The sequence below is a fragment of the Aethalodelphis obliquidens genome, unplaced genomic scaffold (assembly GCF_003676395.1).
Source record: "Aethalodelphis obliquidens isolate GAN/ISIS:26980383/991018 unplaced genomic scaffold, ASM367639v1 scaffold7, whole genome shotgun sequence".
Lineage (NCBI taxonomy): Eukaryota > Metazoa > Chordata > Mammalia > Artiodactyla > Delphinidae > Aethalodelphis > Aethalodelphis obliquidens.
The window spans coordinates 19,386,658-19,411,633 of record NW_020837951.1 but is presented as its reverse complement, the minus strand read 5'-3'; the positions used below and the strand labels follow the sequence as shown (position 1 = coordinate 19,411,633).

General features: G+C 50.0%; 1 protein-coding gene across 3 annotated transcripts in view; it reads right to left on the bottom strand.

Annotated features, from left to right (window-relative positions):
• Positions 1-24,976, bottom strand: part of WHRN (whirlin) — an 89,133-nt gene that overhangs the window by 41,241 nt on the left and 22,916 nt on the right. For all 3 annotated transcript variants that reach the window (XM_027105096.1, XM_027105097.1, XM_027105098.1), the window contains exons 2-3: positions 22,817-23,035; positions 13,057-13,182 (exon numbers count right to left, since the gene is read on the bottom strand). In XM_027105096.1, coding sequence (XP_026960897.1) covers positions 13,057-13,182; positions 22,817-23,035 — 345 coding nt within the window. The remainder of the gene's footprint in view (positions 1-13,056; positions 13,183-22,816; positions 23,036-24,976) is intronic.

Here is a 24,976-nt window from a genome sequence, read left to right as displayed (position 1 = left end):
GTACAGCTTTGATCATAAATTCTTATTTAGATAATCTTAAAAGTTGAGCTAGGCCCGTGCTCTCCCATGGAGATGGCACACATCCAGTCATCCGGGCCCCAGGTCCCCCTTCTGTCCACAGTAGACACTACTGCGAGAGCCTTAGCTTAGCAAAGTATTCTCTCTGGCGGAACCCAGTCGCAAACACACAAGTACAAACACTTCTGCAGCTACACTAATTAAATGGCCTTGGCACACAAGATAGAGATTATTTGCTGTCCCTGCGAATGGAAAGAGCACTGGGTTTGGAAGCACAGAAACACGGACAAAGCCTTTCTCAATGTAAAATTTAAAAAACCACATTACCGGTCAGAGACATTCTGACTTCTGTGTTCAGCCATCCAGCTGGCAACGGAGGTGAGCACGTGGCCTCAGAGAGCTCTGCATTTGAATTGCCAATTCTCTGCCAGCTAAGAACACGCTTTGGGGCGAGCTGCTTAATCTCACTGAGCCTCAGTCTCTTCATCCATGAAATGGGGATGACAACAATCGGTACCTCCGCGTGGGGCTGCAATGAGGACAGGCGAGATGATCCGTCCTGGGTGGCACTGGGCTGGGAGTGGGCGGTGACTATTAGTGCTTTTGTGCTGTTGTTACTCTGCAGATTTCAGGAATATCGCTGGGTGTGCGGAGGCAGGAGCACACACACCACATACACAGAGAAACAACCCGAAGTCAAGGATTATTCACTCCTCCCTCACCTCCCGGGGGCAGTAAGCGCAAGATGCCCAGTTTGCGTGAGAACCATTTTACAAAGGGACGACCCTCTAAGTCCTGTAAGAGCCACTGCAGTTGGCCAGAGGAGGGGGTATGAGGGAAGGAAGAGGTGGGAACTGGATTTCTGTGACTAAGCTCCAGACCTGCCTGAGTTTCAATCCCAGCTCCTCCACCTACCAGCTGTGTGACCTTGGGCGTATTACTTAACCTCTCTGGGCCTTGATTGCCCATCTCTAAAATGAGGGTGATTCTACTGCCTCCTCACAGGGTTGCTGCGAGAATTAAATGACTCAGTGCAGGGACAGCACTCACTAAGCACCCTGGTTGGCACAGAGGGAGCACTCCCCAGATGCTGGTGATTCCTATGATTATTACTGTCAATTAGAAATACTGGAAGACTCCTCCGCCCTAACTTACTTCCTTCTATTATTATTGCTCCTTATTAATATTATTACTACCCTCACACTGCCGTACCTTCTGCCATTTCCACCATACTTTTACTTAAACATATTCTGAACGGCCAGGAGAATCCTCCAGGTTCCAAATCCAAAAGCAGAGTGTGTAGAAACACTGGGCAGGTGTCACGACTGTGCTGATGTCAGAGACCTGAGCAGAAGCAGGGAGGGCTGAGGGCCTGGCTGCCAAGGGCCGTCAGTCTGTTTTTTTCCATCACACAAGCTCAGGGTTATAGGGTCTCGTGGCTAACAGGGGACGTCCTGGAGCCAATCCCCACTCCAGTTTCACCACTTCCTTGCCGTGTGATCTTGAGCAAATGACCTCTCTGAGCTTCAGTTCAATCATCTTTAATGAAGTGGATGTACAGTGTCTACGTCAAGAATTGTTTAGGGATTCATTAAGGTGGAACATAAAAGAGCACTTAGCAGGGTGCCGGCCTGGAAAAATCACTCAGTAGATGTTCACTGTCACCTCTCCTCTCACTGACGTTCAGCCAGCACATCACCTGGGGACGCCAGGAGTCTTCGCTGCCTTCTGTCTCCCACTCCCACCCTCCCCATTCAACACGATTTCCATGCAGAGCACACAGGAGACACAAATCCAGGTGCTGCGTCGCGCACGCCTCACTCTGGTCCCCAGATCACCAGCACCTGATGCCCACCTGAATGTCCACGGGCTTGGGGTGCCCGGGGAGGGACATGGCTGCTCACCCCCTCCCTGCCACCTAGCCAGCAAGACTCTCTCCAAATCCTGCTCAAGATGAGAAAATGGACACGCTCAGGAGACATTTTTTCGTTTCTCCTTCTTGTGTTTTCTCTCTAGCGGACCGCAGAGAACATTACAGATACTAAATCGCAGTAGTAAGAAATGATAACAAGATGGCTAAGATACACTTGTGCTACATTTTCGTGCTTCGACTTTTGAGGAGGGCCTTCTCATCGCTCTGAAGTGGCAACAACTTAGTCAAAATCTTAGAAATCAGAGATGCCAGGTTTTGAACTGAGAAAGGAAGCACTTTTCTAAGAAGCTGATGGTTGGTTCACAAAAGGAACAGAATGAACAAGGGTCCCCAAATCACTGTGTGCACAACAGGCCAAGGAGAAAAAGGTCTGGAAGGACACGCCAACGGCTGACAGTTGTCACGTCCCGGGCTGGACAGGGGCGGGGGGAAGGGACTGTCACTGCAAACAGGAGTCAGTGCATGATCTGACTTTTCTACAACCAGCAAGTGTTATGTTTACAATTAGAAAAAAGTTTAAGATCTTTTTCTTAATATGTATTACACTTGGCTAACTTGGTACCTGCCAGGATTCTCCACTGTAAACTTATTCTTTTTCCCTGCATAATTACAAAATATATTGGTAGAGATACTTTGAAACTATGCAAAACATCCTGTTTCTGCTTAAACTTCTGCCCACAATTTAGCTTCCATTGGTGCACCTTGCCTACAGCAATGAATACTGTAATGTAATGTTCTAATGGTGATTTTCTCTTCCCTTATTCCTTCTACCTTTTTTCATGGGAATTGTTCCTTAAGGAAGAGTGGTCGCTTCTCCCCCATTGATGTATTTATTCCGTTCTTTATGTAATTACATTAGTATGGATCATGGATACTGTCTTCTCCTTTGGCCATGAGGTGCTCTTTCAGGTTGGCTCTGTACACATCTGATAGGCGGATTGGCTGGTTGATTCATTTGGTAGCGCACATCTTTGTTTTCTGGTCCCAAAAGATACCCCAGGCTTCTCTGCCCTAGACCTGGAATCAATGACTCCTACAAAGAGCCCTGGTTCCTTTCACCTAGAGAATAGTATTTAGAAACTAAAATCTGAGTGCTAGTTGTACCTATTTTAATTGCGTACAATCCCTCTCAATGGATAGAGTGAGGAATTATATGTGTATGTACTAACTCACGCATATATACACACGTATATTGATTTCTGTATCTATTTATCTGTGGGTAAATGCATACTTTTTTTTTTTTTTTTTTTTGTAAATGAGTCCATACTGATACCTCTGAGGAGTCCTGCACCACAGGGTTTATTCTATTTTCCCTTTCCTTCCTTGTAACTTTCTCTGAGAGTGAGAAACCTGGCTCTCACTATCTAAAATGTACTTATTTTTTCAAATGAACCCTGTACAAATGAAGTAGTTTCAGAATTCCTAATCCATATCCCTTTGAGAAAAAGAAATCTGCCAACTTGAGTACAGAGTCTGAGTACAGTTCGTCTTGTCTTTGCCTTAAGTATTGGTAGAAACAATGTTTTTCAAAATTGCTTAGGTCAGCTTCTTCCTTCTCCATTCCCTTTCAGTGCGGTCACGGGAATCACCTGTAATAGTTAGATTCCTTTGTCTTTATTTGTCTCAGTCTGCTCTCCATCTATCCCCGTGACAACCAGGTTGCTTTTTTAAAATTTATATATAACAAAATTACTCTACAGTTCTGTGGGTTTTGACAAGCGCACAGACTCATGTGTCTATCACTACATGCAACCAGTTTTCCATACAAAACCATTTCCCAGGCCTTTTGCCCATTTTGACAGTTCTTTATACATTTCCAGTATAAGTCCTTTGTCGGAAATGGGATTAGAAAATATTGACTTCTCCAAGTCTGTGGTGTGTCTTTTCAGTTCTCTTCAAAGTGTGTCTTTCGCAGAGGGAAGTTTTTAATTTTCATAACGTCCATGTTGTCAATTTTTTCTTTTATGGGCCATGCTTTTGGTGTCACATCTAAAAACTCTTTGCCTAATGCAAGATCACACAGATTTTTCTCCTATGTATTCCTTGAAAAAAAAAATTTTTTTTTTAATTTATTTATTTTGGTTGCACCGGGTCTTAGTTGTGGCACGCAGGACCTTTAGCTGCGGCGTTTGGACTTCTTAGTTGCGGCACGTGGACTCCCAGTTGTGGCATGCACGCTGGATCCAGTTTCCCGACCAGGGATCGAACCTGGGCCCCCTGCATCGGGAGTGTGGAGTCTTACCCACTGGACCACCAAGGAAGTCCCTCTCCTATGTATTCCTGTAGAAGTAGTGCAGTGTTATATTTTACTTTTAGGTCTACGATTTATTTTGAGATAATTTTCATAGAAGGTGTGAGGTTGAGGTTGAGGTTCGTTTGTTGGCATGCAGACGTCCAATTGTTCCAGCACCATCTGTTGAAAGGACTACCCTTTCTCCAATGAATTACCTTTGCACTTTGCCAAGTCAGTTAAGTATGCTTTTGTGGGTTTATTTCTGAACTCTCTACTCTGTTCCACTGATCTATGTGTCTATCCTTTCACTAATACCGCATTATCTTGTTTACTATAGTTCTATAGTAAGTCTTGAAATCAGGTACTAAGTCCTCTAACAGTGCTCTTTGGTTTCAGAATTGTTTCAGCTCCTCTAGTTTCTTTGCCTTTGCATCATGAAATTTACAATCAGCTTGTAAGTATCTACAAAAAATCCTGCTGGGATTGGAATTGGGATTGTGTTGAATCTAGATGGAATTAGGGAGAACTGACATATTAATAATATTCAGTCTTCTTATCCAGGAACACAGTGTATATCTCCATTTATTTATGTCTTTTTTGGAGTTTTCAGTATACAAATACTGCACATATTTTGTTATTTATACTTACTCTAAACTGTATTGTTTTTATTAATATTGAATTCCAGTTGTGCATTGCTAGCATATAGAAATGCAATTGACTTTTATATCCCTCCACCTTGCTAAACTCATTTATTAGTTCTAGGAGTTTTTTTGGTAGATTCTTTGGAATTTTCTATGCAGATGATCAGTCTCTGTAAATAGAGTTTTATTTCTTCTTTTCAGATCTGTATGCCTTTTCTTTCTTTCTATGGACTTATTGCACTGACTACAACTTCTAGTATGATACTGAATAGGAGTGGTGAGGGACGACATTTTTGCCTTATTTCAATCTTAGAGGAAACCTTTTAGTTTTTCACCATTAAATATGTTATCTACAGGTTTGTGAAGATGCCCTTCATTGGGTAATGGAATTTCTCTTGGATTCCTAATTTGATTAGAGTTTTTATCATAAATGGACATAGAATATTGTTAAATGCTTTTTCTGATTACATGGTTTTCTCAGTAACACTGATTTTCATATGTCGCACCAGCCTTGCATTCCTTGGATAAAACCCACTTGGTCACGGTATATTATCCTTTTTATAGATTGCTGGATTTGTTTTTCTAAAATTTTGTTGAGGATTTTCACATCTATGCTCATGAAGAATAGTGATGTGTAGTTTTCCTGAAATGTGTTTGTTTGTTCTTGGTATTACATAATGCTGGTTTCATAAAATGAGTTGGGAAGCATTCCCTCATCTTTTATTTTCAGGGAGAGGCTACATAATTTTCTTCCTTAACTACTTGGAAGAGTTCATTAGTGGAAGCATCTGGCCTTGAGTTTTCTTTTTTGGATGGTTTTTAATTATAAATTCAGTTTCTTTGACACACATATAGAACTTTCAGGTTATCTATTTTTCTTTCTTGAGTATTAGTGGTTTGTGTCTTTCAAGAAATTGGTTCATTCATCTAAGAGAATTCATAGGCAGAGAGTTGCTTGTAACATGCCCTTATTATCTAAGTTTTTTTTTTTTTTTTTTTTTTTTTTTACTGTTAGGAATTATATAAATGTTAAGAGGTAATTTTTGTCACCTTCATGAGGACTGCTGTAAAATCAGCCACAATCACAGATAATACTTTTAAAGGACCCTTACTAAACAAGGTAGTAGCCACACCCTCTTCCCACCAAGAATACACAGATGGCAGCCTTGGAGAGTATTCCTGGCTCATTCTCTCCCAGCAGAACTATTTCAGGGACACATAAGGACAGAGTCAGCAGGCAAAGTCGAACTGCCAGATGATGGCGGGGCTCTGTCCAGAGGCGTCTGGACCCACCTCTCCATGATCCTCAGCCAGTCCTTCCCCTCCTTCTGGTCCTCAGTCTCCCCGTGTGTAAAATGGGAGGGTTGGAGGCTGGGATCTACGCATATAGATGGATTCCTGTCACTTATCCTTCATCACAGAAGAGCTGAAGGCGGCACCAAATGCCCACGGGCACCTTGGATGAGCGAACCTCACTGCGGGCCACGGCTGCTGTTCAGCTTCTTCAACATGAAGGCAGGAGTCTCTAAGGGAAAGGGTCTGACTGCTCAGGCCCATCCCAGGTAGTTGTAAAAACCACTAACACCTCTCATCAGGATTCATCCCTTAACAAAGCTGCCAGCTCTGTGCCGTGTTCAGGCCAGGATGCAAATGAAGCAGCGGTCAAGATTGGAGCTTTGGAGTCAAAAAGACTATACACTACCCAACGTAAAACAGAGAGCTGGTGGGAAGCAGCCGCACAGCACAGGGAGGGCGGCTCGGTGCTCTGCGACCACCTAGAGGGGTGGGATAGGGAGGGTGGGAGGGAGGGAGACGCAAGAGGGAAGAGATATGGGGACATATGTATATGTATAACTGATTCACTTTGTTATAAAGCAGAAACTAACGCACCATTGTAAAGCAATTATACTCCAATAAAGATGTTAAAAAAAAAAAAAAAAAAGACCTGGCTTGGGGCCTGCCTCAGCTGCAGCCACTGACTCCTTCATTCAAGACACCCACGGTGTCCCAGGCACTGTCTGGGCAGGGAGATAACAGTGTGTAAAGAACACCCAGTCTCTGCCCCATGCTGCTGGGATCTCAGAAAAGAGACAGTCATTAATAAATAATCCCAAATTATGACGGGATTACAAGTTCCCACCTCATGGAGCTGTGGCGAGGGTAAGAGCTGACACGTGGAGATCACCTGCTACTGGGTGAGTGTTCTGCAAAGGATGCCATCCCAGGCTTAGTCTAGAGAGGACCCTGGCAAACGCCAGTCTGCAGAGGGGTCAGCCCAGCCCAGTTGGCTTCTCCAATTTAGCTGACACACAGCACACACGACAGATCTGCAGAGTAGCGGTTCATCCCCATAGCCACTGAGACACCGAATGTGAAGCAGATGCTCCACGGCCGGCCCCAAGATCACACGTAGCACAGAGGTGACCCCAAGGGCGGGGCATTCATGAGAACAGAGATCCTGCCCCAGGGAACCCCAGCCAGGATGGAAGCGTGGCTCCCACTGGCAAAAACAAAATGGGCCTCCCACCCTGGAATGACCTCAAGGGTGAAGGCCGAGGAGCTGGGCAGGGTCAGGGACAACCACTCTGGGCTTCAGAAGCTTGGTGATTTCTAAGAAGACTAAGTGGCCGTTGTTTCTTTCCTCCGCACTCTTTTGATAGTTAGCCAGTTTAGGGTACCAGGGAGGTGGCAGAGCAAAGCCCATGGCTTTCAGAGGGCTTGAAGGGCTAGGGCCGGATCCCTGTGTGATCCTGAGCAAGGTACTACCCCTCTCTGAGCCTCAGCTGCTCATCTATTAAATGGCATTATTAATGCCCACCGCAGGGTGATTGGAGGGTTAAATAAGAGTGTATCCAAAGCGTTTGGCACAGCGCCCAATTCACAATAACTGGTTAATGAACAGCAACCGCTACCATTATCGTTAGTTTTAAATGCCTGTCAATTCGGGCTGTCCTTAAAGGAACAGAGTTTTATGGTCCATTCTCTGGTAGGGTTTGCTGGGGGCAGGTGCAAACGAGTAAGAGAGGCCTAGAGATCAATGCCGAAGGGGCAGTCAGCCCCTGCCGGGAGGGTGGGACAGCTCCAAGTTCCATGCGGCCGCCCCCCAGGCCCCCCCACCGCCGACCCCCCCGGGTGAATACTGGGAAGTGCCCGACCTCCTCCGAGGAGCTTCTCCTCCCAGCAGCGTTGGCTGGACTCACAGGGCCCCTCAGGAGCTAAGGGAGCGGCTAGAAGCCAGGCACAAGGGGAACTATTGCCCCAGGAAAGCTCTGCACGGTGGCGAGGAGCCCTACGTCCAAATAAAGCCTGTTCTTGGCTCTACCACCCACACGGCCAAGCCCCTTTATTCCATTTCAATACGCCTAATTCCGTGGAAAGTGCGTTGGCGACAAAGAGAATCAATCAGCCCCTGACGCCTGAGTGAGTGCAGGCAGGTGTTAGCATATGCGAGGGACCTTGGAGCAGAAAGTAAAACAGTGGCAGGGAATATAAAATGCTTGACTGCGGTGGGGACTGAAGACGGAAGGGACTTTACTGAAGGCGGGCATTTTATGAGCAAATAAAGCCTCTGACTGCCTGCAACTGAGAAGCAAACTAACGTAACTGAGGAACTTCTATGGAATATTTTTCCTCGGCCTTGTTTCAAAATGGAAACTGCTTTATTGTTGCTGTTTCCGTGACTATAAAACTAGTATTTGCTCCATTCAGACACTGTATAAGGATGTAAAGAATAAAATGAAAATCGTCCATAATCTTCCCACCTCGGGATAACCACGTGTAGACGTTTCTCTGGGCAGATTTTTGTATATGTATACAGTATGCATGCGATCCTGACAGACACGTGGTTTGGCAGTCTGCTTCCCACCCAATAACATACCGTGGACATCCTTCCATATTAATAACTGCAGATCTCAAGCATCATCTTTTCATGGCTGCCGTCTTGGGTGCTTTATACACCCTGTGTGATCTGGCTGTTCGCCTCCTCAGCATCACCTGGCACCTTCTCCCTGCCTGGCTTTCTGCGTTTGGCCAACTCTGGTCTTCCTTTGCATCCTGGAACACTTCTTTCCACTTCAGGGACTCAGCATTTTCTGTCCTTTCTGCCTGAAATTCTCCTTTCCTCTTTCACATAATTAATTTTCTCCTTTTAAATTTCAACTGAAATGTTTCTTTCTCCAGGAAGCCTTCCTGGATATCTACCACCAGACAGAGTTCCATGTACTTTGCCATCCCGGTATTTATCACAATTGTAATTAAACAAACAGTTGTGGAACTTATTCCGCCCTTGTCTTCCCACTAGAAAGTAAGCTCCAGGAGGTCAGGGACTGTGTCTGTCTGGCTCAGCTCAGAAGCCACAGGGCAAGTACAGTGTCTGGCACTCAGGAATCCTTAGTATATATCTGCTGATTAAATGCAAGGAAGGAAAGGAGGGGCAGCCATGGAGACCCACTGCCTGCATGTAATGCCCACTTCCTTCCTTCCTTCCACACAAAAGAGGGATCTGCCAGCAGGTTACCTACTTTGGCATCTCTCAGTGGGTATGGGAACCTGCAGGTGAAGGAGAACGGATCACGTTCCTGTGCCTGCGCACCCACTGGTGCTCTCAGGCTTGGAAAATGTGCAGATCTAGGAGAAAGCCTCAGAGATCCGCCTGCCCAACCGTTCAACTGCTGACTGTCTGAGCTGGGAGACTGAGGCCCAGAGAGCAGGGGACAAGTCCACCTTCACACAGCTGGTCAGGGCAGGTCCTAGGCCTCCCATTCCCCCCAAACAGGGCAACCCTAGGCTCTGTGAGGCCTGGGTTCAAATCCCAGTTCTGACATGAGAAAGAATTTGGTCTTTATCTCCATGAGGCTTGGTTTCTTCAAGAGAAAACTGGAGACGGAAACACCCACATTATCACTGGGAGGCAGTGGAGCATGGTGGTTAAGAGCATGGACTTGGATTGAGCAGGTGTGAGTCCAAATCTAGCGCTCCCTAGCTGGGCGACCTTGGGCAAGCTGCTTACTATTGTTCTGCCACCTGTCAAAGAGGGAGAAGGACATTCCTTTTTCATATACTGTTGCAAAAATTAGTAAGACAATGTGAAGCATTTAGCGCAGTCCTAACATAGTAACTGCTCAGTAAGTGGCTAACGCGATAGCAAAGCTACCACCTGTCAGTAATCAGAGGGGGAAAGAGAGAAAGAGAGAAAGAGAGAGGGAGAGAGAGAGAGAGATGCTCAGTGCTCTCCGGCCAGAACCTAGCATGTCATCTCTCTCGCACGCTGCCGCTCCTCGCTCCCGTTTTCTCTTAACATGGATTCAGTAAGAGTGTCTTCACCACCAACAAAGTATGGAACCTGCTCATGCGTTTGCTGTCACTGAAGACACTGCTTACATCATCACACAACATCCTCCCTAAGAAGGACCAGAGGAAAACTGCCCTCAGGCCTCAGGAAGAGGAATAACCAGGCTTCTCCAGCACAGCTGGTCTGTTTTCATCTTACAAACGTCCCTGACCTGCTTCCCTCTTTGTGTTGGCTGCTGGGAAGCTTGGAGTCAAATCTGCGCGCTGCCTGTAGCGGTTTGCAGCCCCACGCGGCGAGTGTTCTCGGAAGGACTCTCACCTCAGCTTTCTCTCTTTCTCTCTGCCTCCAGTTTTCTTCCTCCCAATTTCCTCACTTAATCGTTTAAAACAACCTTTACTGTGTGTCTAGAAACTGACTTGAATCTTTTTTGAAATTTTGGGGAAAATAAATGGAATTAAAAATGCATACAGGCTAAACACAACGTGCTATGCTGAACTGGACTGTATCCTAGAATAGAAAAGGGGCATTAGTGGGAAAACTGGTGAACTCTGAATAAAGTCTGTAGTTTGTTTAACAGTATTGTACCAATGTTAGTTTCTTAGTCTTGACAAATACATCATGGTTATATAAGATGTTAACATTAGAGGAAGCCGGATAAAGAACAAATGGGTAATTTCTTTGCAACTTTTCAGTAAATCTAAAATTAATACAAAATAACAAAGTTATTAACTACAATCTGCATATAGAATACCATGAGATTGTCTCCTTTTGGAGTCCCAACAAGGAATCATCTTTACTCGCTGAGAGCATAGCAAGCCGGAGACCCAGGGCATTTCAGAATCACCTAGAGCCTACCAACATTTGTGGGGCATCTACTCCTCTCCCCACCCCCGCCCAGGCTGGCCTGGTAACCAGCATAGCTCTAGAACCAGAATTCTGATTCCTGGATGGGAATCCCGGCTTTGCCTCTCACAGCTGTGCAGCTCTCTGAGTCCCAGATACTGCGCCTATAAAATGGGCTAACGGAAGAATTGCTTTCGCAGGAGTGTTGGGAGGTTTAGGTGATTTTATGACATAAAGTGCTTGGGAAAGAGCAGACTGTCTCAGTCAGTCTAGGCTGTATAACAAAGCACCACGGACTGGATAGCTTATAGACAATGGACATTTATTTCTTGGAGTTGTGGAGGCTGAATGTCTGAGATCAGGGAGCCAGTGCGGTCAGGTTTTGGGGAGGACCCTCTTCTGCGGTGCAGACTGCCAACTTCCTTCTCATTGTATCCTCCCAAGGCGGAAAGACAGCCAGGGATCTCATTGGGGTCCCTTTTCTAAGGGCACTAATTCCATTCATGAGGCTCTACCTTCATGACCCAATCACCTCCCAAAGGCCACACCTCCTAGGATCATCACTTTGGAGGTTAGGGTTTCAAGGTATGAATTTGGGAGGAACACAAACATTCAGTCCATAACACAGACCCTGAATAGTTTTAACCTTTATTTTTAAGGTCACTGTGAGTTTGTTCCTCATTTTTTTCTGAGAAAGAGATGCTATATATTATTATTATCTGGGAGAGGGAAGGGAAACTCAGAGAGGTAGAGGGATTCTCCAAGGTCACACAGCTACTAAAGGAAAAGCAGCAAAGCTGGGATCTGGACTCCAGAGCCAGAGCTCTTCCCATTACGCCGTGTTTCCTAAGAGAACCCCCCGGGCCACGGCATGAGGATGAGGCTGCAGTCTTATTCCTGTCTCTCTGCCACTCCAGCCTCATCCTTTGTGGCTTGGTGGGGGAAGAGGTCTCCTGACCACCACTCTGATCTGCCATGACCCTTCTTCTCATCCGCATAGAGAATCCGCTTCCCTCTGTCAGTGGGGCATTCAAGGCCCTTTGTTAGGAAGGCACGACCTCACGTCGTGCTTTCGTTCCCAGCCTCACATGTGGCTAGTTGCCCATCCAGTCACACACGGTCAAACCACATGGCTCCTTCAACCGGACAGCTCCACAGCCCAGCCCATTTACCCAACAGCCTCTCTCGTCCCACAAGATGTGGCTCAAACGCCACCTGTGCCCAGGGTCACTGCTGCTGTGGCATCCCTGCCACCAGGATTTAGCCCCAAAGCATGCTGCCATTTATCTAGGTGACTAGGTGCCCTGAGTCCAGTGCCCTTGTGGACAGTCTCTGCCTCACTCACTGTCACCTCCCCCCCCAAAGCTCTGAGCCAGTTCCTGGCCCTCCCCAGAAGGGGATACAGTGTAGCAGTTAAGACCGTGGGCTTTGGAATTAAGACAATTGGGCTCAAACCCTGCTCTGCAACTGATCAGCTGCATGACCTTGGACAAGTCTGTTTAACCTCTACATGCCTCAGTTTCCCCAACCGGGAAATTCGGGTAATAACATACTACCCCACGGGATAAGGTTCAATGAGATGATATGTGTAATGTCAATTACAGCTGCTGGGCGCGCAGATAGCCCTCTTTAAAAGGACAGCTAATTGCTGGTTGCTCTGGATTAAATGCCAGCCCTGAGGCTGCCCGGTGCAAACCCACCCCAGCCTGCAGCTTCCTCTCCTCTTCCCTCTCCGAGTACCGCAATCAACCCTGAAGTCGGGGCCGTCACAGGCCATCAGCAGTGTTTCCAAAACAGCAGCTGGGCCTGCTGCCCAGCAGCTCGTGGGGGGCTGCCCCACTCTGCGGACGGCTAGGAGAACTCGGGGCTCGGGAGTGGTGGCGGCTCCTGCTGCCCGCTCTGAGCTCTGAACTAGAGCCGTGCAGCCAGGGGAGGGCTCTCCGCCGGGACAGGTCCTTCGCGTGGGGTGCCGACTGCTCTCCCGGACGTCCCGTTGAAATCAGCTGCACAGGGCTCCACACACAGGTCTTTCCCTCCCTCGCCCCAGCACGTTCAGCCTGGCACCCCATCCCCTCCCTGGGAGTCAGGGGTCTCTCACCTTGAGCCCGCTGCTTTCCGCTTCAGAGCCCGCGTCCACGCCAGTGATGTAAATGCCCAGGCCGTACTCGGCTCCCCCACGGATGGTGAGGCCCAGGGACCGGCCATCCCCCAGCACCAGGTTCACCTGCAGGAGGGAGGGAAGAGAGTATTCGAGGGCCTGGAGGGCACCAGGAACCTTGCAGGGGCGGCAGGCTAAAGACACCCCCTCCCATACTCTGACGGGCACACCTATTCGGGCCTGCAAGATCTCCTGGAACATTCCGGTTTCTTCCCCAGCTCTGCCCCTGGTTTGCTGGGTGACTTGGGGAAGCCCCTCTCCCCTCCGTGGGTCACAGGTACAAGTGCGGTAAAAGGAAGGCGCTGAGGAGAAGACCTCCAGGGACCCCTCTGGTGCTAACACTCTAGACACTCCAGGTTTTCATGTGTTCCTCACAGCATGGCGGCCACAGACTCTCTAGGTCTCCACTGGCTGCCCTTGACTACACGCCCTTCAGTCAGGGAGTACCCGTCAGGCTGCAGACCCTCCACCCAGCTCCCTCACCTCCTACCCTCCCACCTTCGGATCAAGGCTAAGTCCAGGTGCAGGGCCCCACCACCTGCCACCCCAGGGGTCTCCCGCCTCCCCAGGGGTCTCCTGCTCTGCCATCCATCCTGAGAGGCCACGGCAGTGTCGCTTCAGCAGCCCTTCATTCCACAGACACAGGGAGCACCCACTAAGGGCAGACCCAGTGCCAGGCCAGGGGATGTGGAGATGACCCAGACACAGGCCTGCTCCCAAGGGCTCAGAGTCCTGAGGGGCAGAGAGACCAGTAAACAAACCTTCATGGTACCGCGTGATCAGAGCCAGATGGGGTGACTTGTGGGCTGTGTGGGTGCAGAGGAGGAAAAATGGTCCCGCCTGGAGGTGCGGGGATGGGTGGGGAGGGGCTTCCTGGAGAAAGTGACGTCTCTGATGAGATTGGAGGGTGGGCAGGAGCCAGCCAGGCAAGGGTAGGGCAAGGGCAAGACGGGCATTCAGGGTCATGGGACAGCAGGAGGGGAGCACACGTTGCACAGGACCGGAGAAGTGAGGCACTGTGGCCAGGGCAGGGAGCGCCGGGGGTGGGATGGGGGCCGGGGAGGTGGGTGACTGGGCAGCAGAGGCTGGGGCAGATTCAGGAAGCCTCAGAATCTATGCAGGAACATGCAGGTTAGGTGTGCCTTGCGTCTGAAAGGGGAACTTACAAAAAGAAGTGGCCAGAACAGCTGCAACCTACCCCAAAAGGACAGAAAACATCCCGCAACAAGTTAAGACCCAGTGACACGTGAGGGGCCTAAAGAGAGCACAGTGTGACCACCCGCAGGAGAGGAAGGGGTGGAGGTCCCGGCGGGCATCAGGGAGGGCAAATGTCATGGTGTCGGGGAAGCCATCCAACTAGCTTTCTACTTCCGAAAAGTCATTCATCTAAGAGTTATCAGGGGCTCTGCACCAGCCACCAGGAGAAGCTTTTTACATTTATTATCTTCCTTCTTCGACCCCCCCGCGGCCAGAGGGCAGCGGGGTGGTGCTGAAGAGGACTGACTCAAGTCCAAACTGACCAGTGGGGGCCCAGCTGTGTGACCTTGGGCAAGTTACTTCACTTCTCTGTGCCTCAGCCTCCTCACCTAGAAAATGAGGATGAAAATAGTGTCTGCCTTATAAGGTTACTCGGGAGAGGATCAAATTGAGAGACAAATGTAGGCTAGTCTCTGGCCCCCAGTAAACGCTCAATAGATGCTAGCCACTGTTGGTGCTACTTTGCACAGGACAAAACCAGACAAGGCCACACAGCCGCAGCTGACACCTACTGGCTGGCAGGCCACTGTCGGGAGAGAGCCCTACACACAGAACGACTCTACATGGTTTGGTTCTAAGACTGTAGACTCCGCAGCATGTCAGGGAGGCCCATCCCTGTGGGAGAGTGCCAGGCCGTGCCGCCCAGTGGAGTGGCCCCAGCCCCTTTAGTCTAGAGCCAGCCCCCCACCTCTTCATCAGACACCATGGCCACATTATAAGGAGAGCATCCGTGAGGCCCACAGAAGGCTCAGGGGGACTTGTGAGCAGTCACCCAGAAATGTCAGAGCTCTGGGAACAGCAGGCTCTGGGGACACTTGAAGTCGGACTCGGGAACAACTTCCTAGCCCCCTCCCTCCCCCATTGCAGCTCCAGGGCTGGGATAGGTTTGAGGTGACCTAGGTGCACCCTGGTTCAGCCTGGTCCCTCATCACATCCAGGTCTGTGTGTTTGGGAGGTGACAGTGTGGTGGCTGCCTGTGTAGACTCTGAAGCCGGACTGTGGAAGTTCAATGCCGGCAATGACACTCGCTAGGTGTGTAACACTGGGCAAGGTACTTCACCTCTCTGTGCCTCAGTTTGCTCATCTATAAAATGGGGAAAACAATCACAGCAACTTTACTGGGTTGTTGTGAGTGATGAACGGGTGTATCTACTTGGAGCACTTAGAATCATGACTGCAGAAGCACTCACACAGCGTCAGCTATTGTTATCATCTTCAAAATGTCCCTCTTGGGCAAGCCATGGCGCTGAGCTTGGGCAGGTACGATCTGGAAAGAATGAGGAAGCCTTCTTCATGCGAGAGAATGAACATGGGCTGCTTCTTAGACCAGGGACAGGCTGTGCGCATGTGAGCCGGTGCTGGTATTCCATCCAGTGCAAACCAAACCCCAACTCCGCACTGGGCACAGATTCAGGGGAGAATCTAACTGGGTCCCTGTCCTCAGAGGAACCCCTGAGCTGGAGTATTGGCTGTTGATGGCTCACAGCTGAGTGCCTGCCAGGACCTGCCTCACCTATGGTCACAGCCTCCCTGGAGCAGCTCCCATCCAATGACTAGTTGATGCAGACGAGCGAAAGCCTGACCCCTGCCTCAATTCAGGACAACCTTGCAAGTCACCCCCAGCTCCAGAGCTCCCTTGGGACCAGCCAAGGCCTCCGCAGAGATGGTATCACAGCCTACTCCTCCCTCCGCCCGGTCCTGTATTCCTCATGCCTTTTCTGGTGGAGTTCCCAGGGCATTGCATTGCTGCTGTAATAAATGACCATGGATTTAGGGGCTTAAAACAACACAGATTTATTCTCTCAAAGCTCTGGAGGTCAAAAGTCTACAGTGGGTCAACAGGACTGCATTCCTTCTAGAGGTTCTTGAGGAGAACCCATTTTCTTGCCTTTTCTAGCTTCTAGAGGCCACCTGCATTCTTGGGCTCATGGCCCCATCCTTCATCTTCAAAGCCAGCAGTGTAGCATCTTCTGATCTCTCTCTCTCTCTGCTCCTGGCATCACACCACCTTTTTCTGACTCTGACACTCCTGCCTTCTTCTAAGGACACTTGTGATCACATTGGGTCCATCCACACAATCCAGGATAATGTCTGTATCTCAAGGTCCTCATCTTAATCACACCTGGAAAGTCCCTTTGCGTGTAAAGTGACCTGTTCACAGGCTCCAGAGATTAGGAGGTAGACGTCTTTGGGGCATCATTATTCTGTCTACCACAGGCACATTCCTCTTTCAGGGAAATCTTGGTCTCAGAGTCCATTCCTGGGAGCCCGACTACAGGCAGAGCATCCCAGAAATATGACCTCCAAGCCCTGAAGGCCGAGGGGGTCAACCAGGGCAAGGGGAGGGCAAGAACGTGTGCAAAAGCTCAGGAAAATGACAGAGAAAGGCCCCCTGGGATCACTGCAGGGCTCTGTTTGGTGGGAGAGTGGCAGGGAAGGAAGGTATAGCACTAGCCTGTGTGGGGCAGTGAGTGAGGTCAACAAGCCTGGGCTTCAAGCAGGAGAGAAAAGGCTCAGATTCGGATTCTAGGAAGACTACTGGGGAGGGCTAGCAGCAGAGGAGGCCAACTTCTGGAGCTCCTTTAAGACAAGGTGTGTGCCTTACAACGCTGGTGGGATGAGGGAAGGCGAGCTTCACACCTGGGGGACGTCAGTGAGGCTGGCTGAGGACAGAGTGGCAGCGCCCGCCTCAAACCCGGATGGACCCTTCCTGCAGGCTGTGCTGCTGGGGCATGGAACAAGCCAGGCCTGGCCTGGGGGCCTCACACCAAGGCTCCAGCCCAATTCACTTGGTGGCGTGGGTCAGTCCCTCCCCCATTCCCACCCCAACCTGGTCTCTCCAGCTCCGGGACATGAAGACTCTGGGGGGAGAGAGCAGACAGGAACCCAGGAGCACACAGACGGCTGTGGTCCCCGCCTTTGAATACTAAGGATGAAAACAAGCCCTACTGCCTGCCAGTCACTTCCCCATAAATCCTTCACATGGGAATAAAACAGAGTCTTCACCCCAGGACTGTAATAACAGACCTACCAACAGCAGGGTATCTGCTTCAATCACCTGCTGGAAACTCCACCAGCACTTGGCAGGAAACAAAACTCACCTATGGGAAAGGGCACTAAGCTGTGAGAGGCAGCCTGGCACAGTGAAAAGAATACCATTCCCACCAATAATAAGAATATAATGATAACTTACTAAATCAACTGGTTACTAAACGTATTGAGTCCTTCCTAGATCCCAGGCACCGTGCTCAGCACTTTACATGCCTTACTTCGTTGAGTCCTCTTTCTTCCTCTACGGTTTCTCTTATTATACCCATTTTCCAGGTGAGGAAAGTGAGGCCAGAGAGGTGAAATGACACGGCCAAGGTCAAACAGCTGGCAGAGCCCAGGCATTTAATCACCTCACTGCACTGCCTCCCACAGGCTTGAGTTCGCATCCTGGTTCTACCCTTTACTCCTGGGCAACCCTGGGGCAGGGCCTGTTGCTTTTCTGATCTTCAGTTTCCCCATCAGTGAAATGAGAATTGCACAGCTTGCCTGGCGCAGGCACTGCCATCCCCCTTCCCACCTTTCTCTAGAACCCCCAACCCTGTCCAGGAAGCAGCATGAGCAGCCTCAGGAGATGACATCAATAAACATTTGGGGACAAAAATGATATGAAAGGTACTAGCACCTAGGAAGCATTGGATAAATGATGGTTGTTACTGCAATGAATTACTATGCCCCAGGCACTATCCTCTGTGCACATGGTTTATTGATTCTTGAAACAGCCCCATATGGCTGCTATGACCATCCCCAAACCATGGCTAGGTAAGCTTAAGTGACTCACCCAAGGTTAAGTGACTCACCCAAGGTCACACAGTCAGGGAGTTCTGATACCAGGTGCGATACTGTGATTTATACTAAGAAATATATATTTTGTCTTTGTCTTCGTTCCTGGCACTGAGCTCCTGAAACCTTTGTAAATTCCTAGGTGATAAGAGCACTAAGCGCATCTGTTGTTCTAATGAGGTGACTCTGATTGGGCTCCTGGAGGGTGGCTGGTCCCCAGAAAGACCAAGCCATGATTAGAAGCTTGGGATTTTCAGCCCCACCCCAATTTCTCCAGAGAGGGAAGAGGGGCTGGAAGTGGCGTTAAATAACTGATCGTGCATGGGACTTCCCTGGTGGTCCAGTGGTAAGGAATCCACCTTGCAATGCAGGGGACGCGGGTTCGATCCCGGGTCAGGGATCCCACATGCCGCAGGTAGCAACTAAGATCCCACATGTCGTGGGTAGCAACTAAGCCTGCGTGCCACAACTACTGAGCTTGCGCGCCTCAACTAGAGAGAGAAAACCTGCACACCACAACTAGAGAGAAGCCCACGTGCCACAATGAAGAGTCCACGCACCACACTGAAGATCCCGCATGCTGCAACTAAGACCCGTCGAGGCCAAAAAAAATAAATAAAATTAAAAAAAATTGATCATGCCTACATGATGAAGGCGCCACAAAAATCCCAATAGTGTGGGGTTCAGAGAGCTTCTGGGTCAGTGAACAGGTGGAGGTACGGGGAGAGTGGTGCACCTGGAGGGGGCATGGAAGCTCTGTGCCCCTTCCCACATAACCTGCCCTACACATCCCTTCCATCTGCACGTTCCTCTGTATCCTTTACCGTATCCTTTTATAATAAACTGGTGCACAGTAAGTAAACTGTTTTCCTGAGTTCTGTGAGTCACTTTAGCAAATTAATCAAAGCTGAGACAGGGTCAGGGGAACCTCTGAGTTACAGCCGATCAGGCGGAAGCACAGCTGATAACCTGGACTTGCAACTGGTATCTGAAGTGGGGACAGGTGGGGGGTTGTTTCACGGGACTGAGTCCTTAACCTGTGGGACTGGACACTCTCCAGGTAGACAGTGTCAGAATTGAGTTAAATTGTAAGACATCCAGCTGGTGTCGCAGAGAATTGCTTGGTGGGAAACCCCACCCCCCAACCCCACATCTGGTGTCAGAAGCGCTGTGAGTGTGATGGTAAAGGAGAAACCCAGGAAAACTGTAGGTTTTTCTTCAGAGCCGGTCCCAAAGGTTCCTCGCCTTCCATTCCCAGCTGGGCCCCAGCCTGAGCTAAGGGGCAGGCCCCTCCTTATCTCTGTGGCTGCTGAAGGCATGAGCTTGGGGGAGAAGCCGCTGCTGCAGAGGGTCTGCCTGCTCAGCCTGGAGCGGGGCCTTGGGACCGATAAACCACTGAGACTTGCTCACTTGCTCATGGGCCAGTGACCCTGGCAGGGGGCAGTAGGGGACTTTGAGCTCTGCATTTTAATTCAGTCTTTCATGTAATAAATACTTACTGAGCACCTCCACTGTGCCAGGCACTGATCCAGGCACTTTGGGCGTACCAGGGCCCAGAACCAAAAGCCTTTACACAGGGTGGGGAGAGGAGGCCCTACCACTGTCTCCATGTTATAGAAGAGGAGATTCAGGCTCAGAGAGGTTATGTAACTTATCCAAGGTCACACAGCTGGCAAGTGGTGGAGCCAGGACTTGAACCCAGGCAGCCTGGTTCCAGTGTCTTACTCTCCCTGCCACGCTGACCCCATACTATCTAACTCCCACAACAGATCTGTTCCAGTTTTTTCATACAGAGGCTGGTGGTTAACCCAGAATGGAAAGCTGGAACACTGCACAACTCTGCACCCTATTCGTCTCTGACGATGTGATGGTGACTTGAGAGCAGACAGGCTTGATTCCCAGAGGCGCTACCTGTGTCCTTCCCTTCTGTTCCTTCCTTCAGCCTCATGGGGTGGTTCTCACACTTCAGTGTGGAGAAGGGCATTCCTAGCAAGGGCTGCAAAACCAGAACCAGCCTTAGTGGACAGCTTAGGAGGTTTTCAAGGGTAATTTTGCTACATGTGATTTTTACATCACTATTGCCCTGAGAACTCATTTCCCTAGAAGGTGTGTTCCCACTGGGGTTGAGGTTAGGATTTTTGAAGTTTGGCACGGGAAGTCTGGGAGTCTGGTCGTGGCTATCTGGAATATTAGCTGAGACCAGGTTGCCGGAGAGAAGAGAATCAGGCCAGGGGGCCAGAAGTGAGGGCTCCAGAGACATTTCCCCCATGCCCTTCCTCAACAGGAAAACGGGGGCTCCATGTTGTGTCAGCAAAAGGAGGAACGGGGTGGGAGCGTGTAGAAGCTTCAGCCTGGAACTATAAAATCTGTGGAGGCTTCTCTGGTGTGGTTCAGGGTATTTCCTGCCTCCTGAGGTATCTGGGTCCTCCCTGGAGCATGATTCCCTTAACCTTTGCCCTCTACATTCCTATATACGTTACTCTAAGACTCCCCGAGGGCACCTTACACCCTCCCAATCCTCCCACCCACTCAATTCCAGTGGCAGGGTCCTTCTCTCTAAGACTTGAAGATGCCATGCTCATTCCCACCTCAGGGCCTTTGCACATGCCGTCCTTGCTGCCCGGCATTTTCAGTGCTCAGAACGGTACGTGACGGCTCCATCTTCCTCTCTCAGTCTCTGCTCAGAAGTCGTCTCCTCAGAGAGGTTTTCCCCGCCCACCTCATCTGAAGCAGAGCCTCCCTCCCCGCCACTCTCTAACCCACTTCCTGATTTCATTTCCTTCCATCAATCTTCACCACCTTAACTACCTTGCTTATTTATGCTCATTTCTGAATTTTTGTCTCATGCCTCCTATGACTTCCAAATTCACTGGAAGCTTCCCCAGAGCAAGGCTTCATGCCTCTTGCCCATTTCTCCATTCCCACCTCCCATAGCAGCGTCGGGCATAGGTGCTCACTAAGTGTGGGCTGACTCGCTCAATGCGTCCTGGTTGCCGCAGTGCCCCCTGAATGTCGGATTTTGCATCTGTAAAATGTGCATAAGGACACCTACCCCATGGGGAAGCCACGAGGATGCAGTGAGATGCTGTAAGCACAGAGCCAGCACATGGTGAGCTCTTACTATTCTAAGTCCATGCCCTATACAGGGAAGAGCTTGAGAAAAAGATAAAGTTCACTACCCACCCTGGAAGGCTGGCCTTGAACATGACTCAATGCCACAGGCTGCGCCGCTTTCTCAAGATGGCCAGGCGGGGAGGGGGATACGAGCCCACCTCTGCAACCCTGGCCACCTTGAAGAAGCCCAGGCAGGCTCTGACGGTGTGTACGAACTGGCTACCCCACTGCCTCTTGCCTGGCACAGAAGCCCCCGCCATCTCTGCCGCTTCCTGCATATCGACATTTGAGCAAAGAACACAAAACACATTAAATAAATGTTATGGTCTTATGGACAGGAAAAGAGAGCTGAGAAAGAGTCTCCAGAGGGAAGGCGGTTGGCTCAGAGCCCCAAGCTGTGTCAAGGTCTTAAAACACCAGAGACCAAAGTCATGGTCATGCTTTGACCATGGTCATGGTCACACCAAAGTCATGCTTACAGGAATGACTTTCTTGGTCCCAGGAGCAACCATAGGGCGCAATGCAAACAGCACCCGGAGTGAACCTTAAATATCAGGGGGACCATCTCTCAGTCCTTTCTAAATAAACAGTCATGGTCTCAGGGAGGAAGGCTCTGTAGGGGGCATCTATTGATGCCCCTGGCCGTCTTCTTCAGGTTACAACACCCCATGGTGCTTTGGGCTACAACCCCTCCTCCACTGGCCACAGTCTTGGTGTTTCTGTCAATCAAAGGGCACCTCCCCGCCAGCCAATCAGGTGCTCCCTCCCTGGAATATGAATCTTGAGGGGAAGGATGCAGAGAACAGAAACCATGGGGATCCCTTTCTTCCTGGAGACTGCACCCTGAGTCCCTCAGCTTCAGTTCTGGGGCTGCCCACAGACTTCCAGTAAATTCTGACTTTGTGGAAGGGGACCAGGACCGGTTTCTGGTTTCTCTTCCTTACAACCTGAGACCCACACTGCAAAGGGCGCCCTGTGGAGCTTGGAGTGCTGGCAGCTACGTGTGGCCATGGCCTGGGTCTGGACCACTGAGAAGTTTTAAATCATCTCTAGTGTAAATCATCCGAGCTTTCTCTCTTCCTCTTTCCACTCTAGGGGCTACAGGGGGACTAGGCTTCAACCAGAAGGGGGCGGTATCCCAGAGGATGGCAGACGGAGAGCAGAGCTGCCCCATCAGCCTAGATGGTCCCCTTTACTCTGCTATGTGAGGGGCAGATAATCCAGCTTATTTAAACCACGGTGTTCGGGCTCTCGTTGCAGCAGCTGAGTGTGAATTACGATAAGTGGTGCACAGGTTAAAACGAAAAGAAGACCCTTCAGTTGGGACTTGAGGGAGAGACGAAGGCCAGAGCCCCTACAGCCCAACCCCCTTCTTCCAGCCTCTAAGAAACTTCCCTGTTCTGGGCTTGGCAAGGAGAATGTGGTCTTCATGGCCAGGCCCCCATTCCCAGCCCTCCACCTCCAGGAGGCCCGGCGAGGCCAAGGCCCAGAGGCTCACCTTCTTCTCATCCCCGCCTTGCAGGAGGTGTAGGGTGCTCCTCCGGTCACCCTCGTGCTGCCGTAGGGTGCTGCCATGGGGTTGGGGCAGGCCCGAGGGCGGAGAGATGCTGCGGCCTTGGGGGTCTACCCAGGTGTAGATATGGTTGGTGACGTAGCCGCCAGGGATGCGCCCCGTTGAGTACACCGACAGCACCAGCTTCTTGGAGCCCTTGAGAGCCTAGAGAGAGAGAGAGACACACAAGTTAGCAGGAAAGGGGACGGTGAGGGATTATCCAGAACTTGCTTCCTCTCAGGCCCCCGTACATGGAGTAGGCGACCAGCTCGTAAATGTCTTCCCTTTACTAGCCCTCAATTTTGTCCTATGGAAATGAGAACACCTGTCTCACCCCACTCTGGCCCCCACCTTGAAGTAGTCCAAACACATGGAATAGGACCTCTCAGCATACCTGTGCAGAACGGAGTTAACAGAGCAGGCCTTCAACTGCATCCTTACGAGGGCCTGCTGGGCGGGCCTCTGGGAACTTGCATTCTGAGCATCCCCACCATTCCCTAACTAATAAGGGCAGCTTGCTGTGCCTGGATTATTTGTGCAAACCCCGTGGGGGTCTGGGATGTGGGTACAGACGGAGGTGCCCACCTCTGGTGCTGAGTCTCTAGTGAGCATCCCTGGTAGACAACACTTCACACGTGATGTTACAACTCAGTGCTGGAGGAATCGAGCCCATCATGTGTGACTGCACAGAGAGAGGACTCAGACGCTTCTGCCTGGCTTCCCGCAGACTTTGCCTCGCCTGCTGCTCCTGTGCTCACTGGGCTGTGTATCCTTTTGCTGTAACAAATCTTAGCCACAAGCTCAATCATATGCTGAACCCGTGAGCCCTTATGGAAACTGGGGGTGGCCTTGGTGACCCCGATAAATTACTAGACAAGAGAGTCAAGAGCTAAAAATACCGACACTAATGGTAGCTTAACAATGATGAAGGGCCTGTATGTATGAGACCCTCGGCTCTGTACCTGCTTTATCTCCTGAAATCCTCATGGAATCCAATTCAGTGGGAGAGGGATTCCATAATTTAGTGGAAGGAAACAAGGGAAATAACCTGCCCGCACAGCTAGTAGGGGGTTCCTTTCGTACGGCAGCTAATTTTGAGTGTGCATACCACCTTGACTCAACACTTTCTAGTGTGGGGATGGAAGAGCCACAGGGAGAGGTGAACCCAAACTCTGAGCCCTGGGAGCGGCCATGCTGCTTTCCCATGATGCACCTGTACTGACATGAAGCCCTTTATTCAGGGAGACGGTCACTTAGCACTGGGATTAACAGCAAACAAACCCCTAAACCTGGGACTCCTGAGCCAATGACAGATAGCACCTGCACGTGGGAAAATTCACGCTGCCGTTAAAATCGCATTTTACAATCATTACAGAGTATTTGTAAGGCCACGGATGTGTGATACATTTTAATGTTAAGTGCGGTCAGAAGGATATATATCCTGTCTTACAGTGTGGTCTCAGTTATGTTAAGAGAAAAATTACACAGGAAAAAAAAAATGAAACTGAGGAGTAACGTGCCAAGATGCCAGCAGTGTTTCTCTCGGGGTGGCAGAATTCTGGGTGATTATTATTTTGTCCTTCCTGTTTCTCAATATTTTCCAAATGTTCCGGAATGAAGGTATATTGCGTTCAATGCTAGAAAACAGCAACATACATAAAAGGGTGGGGAGGCACTTAGCTCTCTGAATCCGTCCAGCACTGTGTTCTACTGACCCCCCAGTTCTCTTGGCAGACAAAAGGGGTCAAGGGTGGGGCTTTCAAAGACAGTAGGGAGCCCTGGCTGGGCGGGGCTGCCAGACAAGGACACTGGGCCACAGGACTGGACACTCTGACGTCTGAACCTCTTCCAGAGGAGGACGGGCAAGCTGGAGGGATAACGGGTGGAGGGATAACGAGAGGATGGCAGCTCTCCAAAATCCTGCTTGTGAAATAGACTTCTTTTTTTTTTTTTTTTTTTGCTGTACGCGGGCCTCTCACTGTTGTGGCCTCTCCCGTTGCGGAGCACAGGCTCCGGACGCGCAGGCTCAGCGGCCATGGCTCACGGGCCCAGCCGCTCCGCGGCATGTGGGATCTTCCCGGACCGGGGACACGGGTTCGTGCCCCG